The 9,097-nt window shown below is 26.9% G+C and overlaps 2 protein-coding genes across 2 annotated transcripts in view; both read right to left on the reverse strand.

Moving 5' to 3' along the window:
- Positions 1–322: 322 nt before the first annotated feature.
- Positions 323–4,188, reverse strand: LOC105624548 (tuftelin-interacting protein 11). Its single transcript, XM_012205908.1, has 8 exons — positions 4,080–4,188; positions 3,653–3,863; positions 3,340–3,517; positions 2,300–3,249; positions 1,943–2,139; positions 1,169–1,597; positions 926–1,083; positions 323–828 (listed from the first exon to the last, which is right to left on the reverse strand). The coding sequence occupies exons 1-8, from the start codon at positions 4,186–4,188 to the stop codon at positions 580–582; spliced, it is 2,481 nt and encodes an 826-aa protein (XP_012061298.1). The 3' UTR covers positions 323–579.
- A 935-nt stretch (positions 4,189–5,123) lies between these two features.
- Positions 5,124–9,097, reverse strand: part of LOC105624569 — a 5,217-nt gene continuing 1,243 nt past the window's right edge. Inside the window, exons 4-6 of the mRNA XM_012205927.1 lie at positions 9,051–9,095; positions 8,030–8,241; positions 5,124–5,280 (exon numbers count right to left, since the gene is read on the reverse strand). Coding sequence (XP_012061317.1) covers positions 8,076–8,241; positions 9,051–9,095 — 211 coding nt within the window. The 3' untranslated portion in view covers positions 5,124–5,280; positions 8,030–8,075. The remainder of the gene's footprint in view (positions 5,281–8,029; positions 8,242–9,050; positions 9,096–9,097) is intronic.

Raw genomic sequence — 9,097 nt, forward strand, 5'->3', positions numbered from 1 at the left:
TACGATTTCCTAAAATTAAATAGGTTTTTTAAAATAATAGACATTTATTAATATCTATGCAAATGTTGCTTAAAATTTTCAATCTATGGAAGTGAACTATTTTAGTGAGACGTCTATACGTGTATATAACTGAATAGAAGTTGATAATGTACCTACATATGTATCAAAATGGTTTTATTGATTAATTTTTAATTACTAAAACGAGCTGTGTTTATCTTACATTTTACAAGATATATTTAATAAGATATATTTAATAAGATATATTTAATAAGATATAATTTAATAAGTGCTTTTAGAAAGTAATAAAAATATGCAACGCATATCAAAATATATTGATTTATTATACTTTAATAAAACAAAAAATGATACATATTGCTTAAGCATAAATACATAGATTTAAATATACATCATGAATTGATATAAAATGATAAAATTAAATTAAATGATATAATTAATCAACTCTTTTTTCTCTCATAATATTTAGAAGAAATATATGTATTTACAATATAAACACAATATAAAACATGCATTGAACAATCATTATTATCATTATTAATCATGTTATTAAACCATATATTATTAAAGTTCAGACATATCCAACAAGGCATTCAAATGCGTTGGCATCCAATTTGTACCATTATGACATACAAATAAGACATTGCTGTCAATGTAAGCCTGAACATTACCCACTTTGTACACTTGCTTAGCCTCCTTATATCTATTCGGAATCGGCATAAATAATATACCTCTCTCTTCACACTTCTTTTGTACGAAATCCTTGAAACCCTGTGGTATTTGTGAAGCTGTTCGTACTGCCTCTGCGAGTCTCTGTAAGAAAATTATAGCATAATTTTATAAAAAATATATGCATATTACATGTGCCATTATTTAACATCGCATAATTTAAACGGATAATGTGCTATACCTCCATTCTCGGCTGCGCAATCGGTGCCACCTGTGATATTGTTGGCTGAGTTCTTTCTAAGCTTGTTAAATATGAAACTTGTTCTATTGCGCCAGGTTGATGAGTTTGTGGCCCACTGACAGCCCTATTCATCATGTCCAATGCTTTCTTAAAATGCTCTGTAAATCATATTTGTTTTATAATTTAATAATTATCAACTATTATAAACAAAAGATGTAAATTCAATATAATAATGCGACGTACCTTTTATTACTGGTTCCGCTAGTAACTTATCATTTAACATCCCTTTCCAACCCATGTACCAAGTTGTTACTTGATCATAATTAGGCGAATGATTGAGCCAAAGTGCTAAAACTTGTAGCCATTTTGGGAAAAAGAATTTGTCAAGTAATCCTGCCATTATATGAACAGGTATTAATTCCTTCCATTCATACACCCAATTCCATTGATCTAAGTGCTGTTGATGTGGATTTATAACAAACTCGGATAAGGCTATTTGCAATTTTGGAATAATATTTTTGACTAAAAATGTTTCCATATCTCCTTTAGCAAATACTTCTGCCCATGGTTGCAACATTAATCTAGCGGATCTATCTGATGGATGCCAACCTCCTAATGCAGATCCGAGTTTTCTACGTATTATTGGATAAATCAAAGTATCTAAACGATTTCCTTGAATGATATAAAAACAGTTATTATTACAATAATTCATTTATATAATCAATATATGAAAATCATGTTAAAAGATAAATTTAAGTATGTACAGTGACGTGCAAAAGTTCCCAGCCAGTGACATTTTGTATACTCTAATTTATTGAAAAAAAAAAAAAAAGAAGAAAATTTAAATTTTAATTATTATCGGATGTTAATACAAGATTTCGTTATCCACGTTTTGTACTTATACGTGATAATGGTTAAAATTTTATCACAGGCTTTTTTTAGAAATTAGAATATAAAATGTCAGTGGCTAGAAACTTTTGCACGCTACTGTACATATATACACACACACACACTTACGTAATAATGGCAACCAAGGATGAATCCATGTATGAATAGGTACAGTATCAGTAAGAGGATTCCATTCTTCAACTTCTAATGTTAATTTTGGTAACACTAGTAAGTCTAATATATTTTCTAAAATCCAATTGGGTAATAATGGCATCCAGTATTCTATTAATTCAATTAAAGGTTCAGGCAGTCTACATGTCCACTGTCTAATTTATAAATAAAAATATTAGAAGGTACAGATACTTAAAACTATAGATTTTTACAGATGTGTAAATAATAAAAACGTGAATATTTTCTTATATCCTTTAATTTACTTCTTCAAAATATTATACGTATATATTAGTATATATTATAAAAATTACTTACTGTATGGCTCCTCTAACTGATGGCATCCATGCATTCCATACTAGTTGATCATATGACTGCATAGTCCGTGTCTGTAATGTCGTAATTCCATTCTCCAAGATATCCTTCCATTGTTCAAATAATTTAATGGGTTGTTTTGGTTGTATTAATGGATTCCAATTAAGCAAACAATCCTTTATTTTCGGCGCCACGAAACTACTAGCTAATTCACCAAGTTCGTACATCTTGTACTCTTCATAATAATTGTTTTGTAAATTTTTGAAAGCCTCTGCAGTTTCTTGCAATGACAATTCGTTTGTTTCATTCATTAATTTATCTACAATAACAAGTACATTTTCCAAAGTATCAATAAGTTGACTATGTTGATCCATAACTTTGGATAAATTCTTTTTTTCTGCTTCTAAAGCAATTACTCTATCATTTAAATGTCTCATTCGTCGATCATTTTGAATAATATCTTGCTCGCACATATCTACAAGTAAATTTAAATTATGCTGCAATTCAGGCAGAGCAAAGTTCACTTTAGATTTCTTATCAGACGTAATTACAGTCTCATCAGGACACTGCTGACCACCAGCTATTGCATGGTATCCACTAAGAATTCTTTGTTCTGGTCCTGTCATATCAATAACTTTAACTCTACTCATATCGCTTGATACTGGAAATTTTTTATTAGGTTTCAGTTTTCCATCTTCCAAAACTTGATCTACACTTCTATAACAATATCTGATTTTTTTCTTGTTGCTGTCACCCTTCCGCCATTGAGATACTTTAGATTTGGATTCTTTTGTTTCCTCCCCATCATCATCTTTCTTTTTCTCAGGAATTTTTGGTGTTTTTTCTGGACCATATGCACCTATTGCACCCCTTCCTTTTCTGAGATGTGCTTCTACTGGTGCACTTATTCCTTGTAGTTGTTTACCTAAGCCCTTACCAGGTTCAAATCCCATCTAAATAAAAAATGTTTTTTATTAATTTACTACTTTATTTTATCTTACTCTGATTTACAATAAATAAATAAGATATTGCTTGTAAAATACCTGTAGCAATAATTTAGCACCAATGCCCTTTGTATGTACTTCCCAACTACCCATTCCACTTTTCATCAATAAGGGATTCACTTGATGGCGCTTTTTACGTAGACCTGCAATGTCGCTGTCCAAATTCAAAGAGAAGGATGGACGTGATTTTGAATTATTTGATCTCTCATCTTCTGAACTAAATGAAAAAATCATATATGTATATATATATATATATATATATACATATATATGTATATGTATAAATTCCCTAATAAAGATTAAGGAAGAAAAATATATTTATATTAAAAATAGTTATGTTTAAATTTCTTACCTCGAGCTACTGTGTTTTGTTTGAGAATCTCTTGTCTCTTCATCATCTTCTTCATCCTCTTTAGCCTCCTTCTCTTTTGGTTGTCCTGCTTGTTGGATACCACCAGCGACGAAATTAACTGGTGCTGTATAATTCTTAGGACCCTTGTTAAAAGTTTTAAAAGATGGTCTGGCAGATAATTCATCTTCATCACTATCATCTGCCCATATTCCTGTTTATAACAAAATATATGTTATGAAAAAATAAACTATACCTAAAAGAACATAATAATTATATGTATATAGTGTATTTTTGTATATAGTATTGAAAAATTTTGTTATTAATAAAGAATCAAGTATTGTGTTTCAAATCATTTCCAATTCTTTGATTCCTTCGATTCTCTGTCTCAATTTAATTATAAAAATAATACTTGCAAAGGTTAACATACCTAGCATTTGTTGTTTCTTCGTCAGTTTGCGTCGGGGACGAGCGATGTTAAATTCATTATCCAAATCATAATCAGTAACTTCGAAGCTTTCCACTTCATCTTCAGACATTTTGCCGTATTATTTAATTAATTGCAATATTGTGTAATTCGTAACAATATAACCTCAAATTACAGTTTATCAAAATTTATATGCACTCAGAAATATTGACATATCATTGATTGTACTTCGAAAACATACAATTTGTGGAACTGACGCACAACATTTGTTCGTGATTGATGATTACGTGTTTTTACTGATATAAATGAAGATTGAAAACACGAAGACCGAACATTGATATTCCGAGCCAGTCCGAGCAACTCTAGTATAACATACAATACAGTAGCGCAACTCTCTGTCGGCACATTTGATGTTAGTGCATGCTAGTGTTGGCCAAAATAGAGTGCGCATATGTAAAATAAGTAAATTACCTAGCATAGCATAGTTACCACCTAAACTTCTTTCTCTTTTCATCCTTTTTTTGTTCTGTCAAAACTCACTAGATTTCGCGTCGCGTTTCAACAAATTGGAGTAAGAGCTGTTAGAACTGTAGAAACATATTAAAACATGCAACGCGAATAAACCTACTATTGCAATGGAATAATCTGAAAATTCTTAATGAAAATTAATAAAAATAAATTGTAAATATATTAAAAAATAAAGAGAAAATGTGTGTAGAAAAATTAGAAAAAATATTAAATTACTTTTAAAATATATATTTATATAGAGAAATATTCGAATATTACACAATTGTAAATATATGAAAATGTTATGAATTGATATAAAAGAAAATTTATATATATATATTTATATGTCCAAAAAATAAATTTAAAATATAATAAATAAAAAAAATGTAATATATTTTATATAGAAAAGATATATATTTATTAATACAATATATTAAAATAATTTTAATAATTATACTAAGACATATAATATATACATACAAAGCACTGCATTAAAATATTAAAAGGGAATGTTTTATTAATAAACAGAATCAAGAGATATTTTATTTTTTGTATATTTCCATTTCTTTATTTTTAATAAATTCCATGTTTAATATGTAAGTGTGTATTTAATATGTATGTGTGAAATTTATGGCGCATGTAATAGCCACAAGCATCATTGACCGAAATTGTTGATTTGTCATCCTTGTTCTTCATCCTTGTAACATATAAAAACTTCAATAAATATATAAATTAATTAAATATCTGGCAAATACAACACAAGCAAACATATTTACAACACATGCATATAAAATTAAACATAATAAAATACAAAACAAATATTTATATAGAGAAATATTCAAATATTACATAATTGTAAATATATGCTATAAAAATGTTATGAAACGTTATAAAACATACATTTAAAATTAAAATTAAAATAATATGTACATAACAACATTATTGTGAAGAATAAATACGAACAATAAATAATGCATAATAAAAATAATATATATGCAATTAAAAAAAATATTTTGAAAGTATTACAATGTATAAATTATAATATAATGCAATTTGAAAGTAAATAAAACATATTTATAACACATGTATATAATAAAACGTTCAATTAGTAAATATAGTGTAATTATGCACTTTACTTTGAAAGTAAACAAAGCATGCAATTAATAAACATAATAAGAAATGGAGTTGAAGAAAGATGTAAAATATAGTAACGTACACATAACAGTTCATTCCATGAAATATATAATAATAAAATGAAAAATACAGTTCATTGTCCAACTTTTCTTGAATCATATCTCAACTACTCGATCCATCTCAATATGAACCAAAGAAGAAGAAAACCAATGAAACTTGTAAAAAATGCAATAAAATAAATACAATAATTATAATTTATAAATCATAAATTACAATTAGTATGTTATGAAAACAAGATTGTAGATAGAAAACGCAACAAATTAAGAAGAATTATAAATGTTTAAAAGTTTTCTATTCTTTCGAGTAATTATTTTACATGATTTATTATGTTGCGATAATGTGTAATAAATACGTATCCGGAGAAACAATTTTATTAAGAAATCTTTTGGGAAATCTGAACATGGTGATTCAAAAGCTACATTTTGTATCAAATGGAACAGATAATTACCAATATTTTCTTTATAACCATTTTTTTCAAAATTTTTGACAAATATTTCTTCTAATTTGTGAATGTAGTAACAAAAATCATTAGCTGATATATTTAAATTATCAAATAAATCTCCATTTTTATTTTCATAAGCTCGAAAAAAACAATATAGCGTTGTATTATCTAAGATAACCTTGGTGTCATTTACAAAATTTTGACACGCAGCACATGAATGTATTGCTAAACATTATTTTACTAAAAAGTCACAAACATATTTAAATGCATTTTCCTCTGGCAGATTCATTGAATAATAATCATGTACAGGAATTTTTAAAATTTTGTTCGTTGACGATGGAACAAGAAATTGTGGACGTCTCTGTAGTATTTCCGACAATATTTAATAAATCATTGTTATCACAATAATCATCGTTCACACAATTTTACGTTTCCAAATGTTCTAATAATTTCATTCATAAATAATTTTTTAGCACTGTTTAGCACATTACTTAAACTGTATAGGTGTTGGATTAATGTACATTATCACCTTGTTGAATGAAACCAAAAAAATTTTCAATACTAGATTTGATTCTTGATTTAATCTGCATGTTTGGAAAATTATAATTTTTTAAAGTCGTCCAAAGTTGAATTGTACTTTTAATTGTGATCTGCCAGAAATCTAAGCATTTTAGTTTTACATATTTATTGTTATTGTAATAATTACTTTAATAGATTTTTAAAAATTCAATATATTTTGTAAAAATTACATTTGTTTATTTTATCACTTTTAAAAACTTTTCGATATTCTTTAGAATTATTTATATTGGATGAATTTAATATATCAAATAATGTATCAAATAATTTAATATATCAATTTAATATATCAAATAATTTGTCAAAGTAATCAATGAAATCTATAGTTCCAACTTCAGTTGGAAAAGCACCAGAAGACATCTGTGTACACGTATCTGTTGCTACATGATTGTTAAATATTTGTGCAGCATATTTAACTTTCATTCTTAAAAAATTATTTGATTCTATATGAGATCTGTTAATATAGGAGCTGCTTTTATCCATTATTTGCTATCTCTCTTGTAAAACTCTACGATACGAAAATTCCACGAAGTTATTTTATTATCTACTTGAAAGTTGCTTTATGTGGAATGTCAAAGATATAAACAAGTCTTTTTCCATCAACTATAAAACTTGAATTATCTACCGAAATATTTAACATATGGGATAGTTGGATAAAATTTGAACTCATATCAGAAATGAAAGCATGCACCATTGTTTTTTAATTTTATAATGATGTCAAATATATTTTTTAAAAATGTAGCAGGACATGCAGTTTCTATAAAGCAATGACAAACGGGCAGTTTCCAATTCTCCAGTTTTCTGCGATGCTACGTATATTACAACTAATATACTTTTTGCAGATACAGATATTTTCCTATTTCTCAAAATCTTCAAAATCAATTATTTCATCTCGCGAAATATTATAAAATAAATAGTTTTTCAAACTCATTTCATTTGCGCATAATACGCAATAGCGCTCCATTAATGGTAATGTATTCAATTTTATTTTAAGTGCTTCAAAAAGTTTATCATTTATACCAGGCACAATATTGCACTTTTGTGTAAATAATTGTAGAGAACATATTGAAGGCAATTGTTTTTTTCAGTTCCTTATAACTTCTTGGACTTAAGAAATACAATGACAAAGTGAATTTTTTAAAATCACGATCATATCTTCTGCCATATTTGTTTTTGCATTGTGCATCAATTTGTATCGCTAATATTTTATTAAAGCTTTGTAGTAATAACTTACGACCTAATTTTTTTAAAATTTCTTTTTCGTTAGTTTCTGTGGCTCTTTAGTCTCGTATGTTCTTCTTTTTTGCCTTCAAATGAAGTCGTCGGATTATTTCGCGGAGCGTTTTATTTTGTGCTTTCAATTTTGCGAGCTTCGCACGCAGTTTGTTTTTCCTTGGGCTATCATCCGACGATTTCATGTCCTGTTTTGTACGCTTGGATGTACTTCTGTAACAAGTTCAAATTCATATTAGATATTGAGAAAAGATTTATTATTCTAATAGAAACAAATAGTAAAAATTAAATAAAATACAAGATTGAAGAATTAAAATATATTATGTTAATGTACGTTAGTGTGATATGTTGCATATTCTACAAACTTTATTTTATATAAAAATATCGATAGTTTCTTTAACTATTTAAGGCTCAGATACCGATTCTGTTTGAGTAAAATTTTTTTTACAATATAATCTTTACAAATATTCCTGATGAAGAATTTTGTGTATCAAATAAAATTGTTCTTTTGAAGATATACTTGTACACATTCATATTTATATATACACTCCAGCATTCCTACAGAATTACAATTAAATATTTAAATTAATAATAAACATGATAAATCAATCTTGTACTTTAAGAAGGTAAAAAATAAGAAATTACTAATTGTTTAGATATTTTCAATATGTATATATTTTCAATACAAAATGAATAACATGTTACACAAAATCAAGTATCAATTAGTGAATTTGCTCTGCAAATCATCATGATAGCTTATTTTTAGTGAGAATGTTATTATTATTTAAGTTGGAACAATTCTAATTGCAACTAGTAAGTATGAATAGAATATTATAGAGTCACTACTGTGTCAATATGAATAGTATTTGGGAAAAGTTCAAAGTGAATGTACTTAATTATGAACACTGGGTCTTACAGGGTTAAATAAATAAAATTTGATGAAAATTAATATTAGTCTACACAAATTAATAATAAAAATCTATCATTGGATTTAATGTAATTTATAATAAATTAAGACTTACGGTTTAACTATCTCAGCATTCATGTCATCAACAATAATTGGCAGTGT

This window comes from Atta cephalotes, assembly GCF_000143395.1.
Source record: "Atta cephalotes unplaced genomic scaffold scaffold00081, whole genome shotgun sequence".
Lineage (NCBI taxonomy): Eukaryota > Metazoa > Arthropoda > Insecta > Hymenoptera > Formicidae > Atta > Atta cephalotes.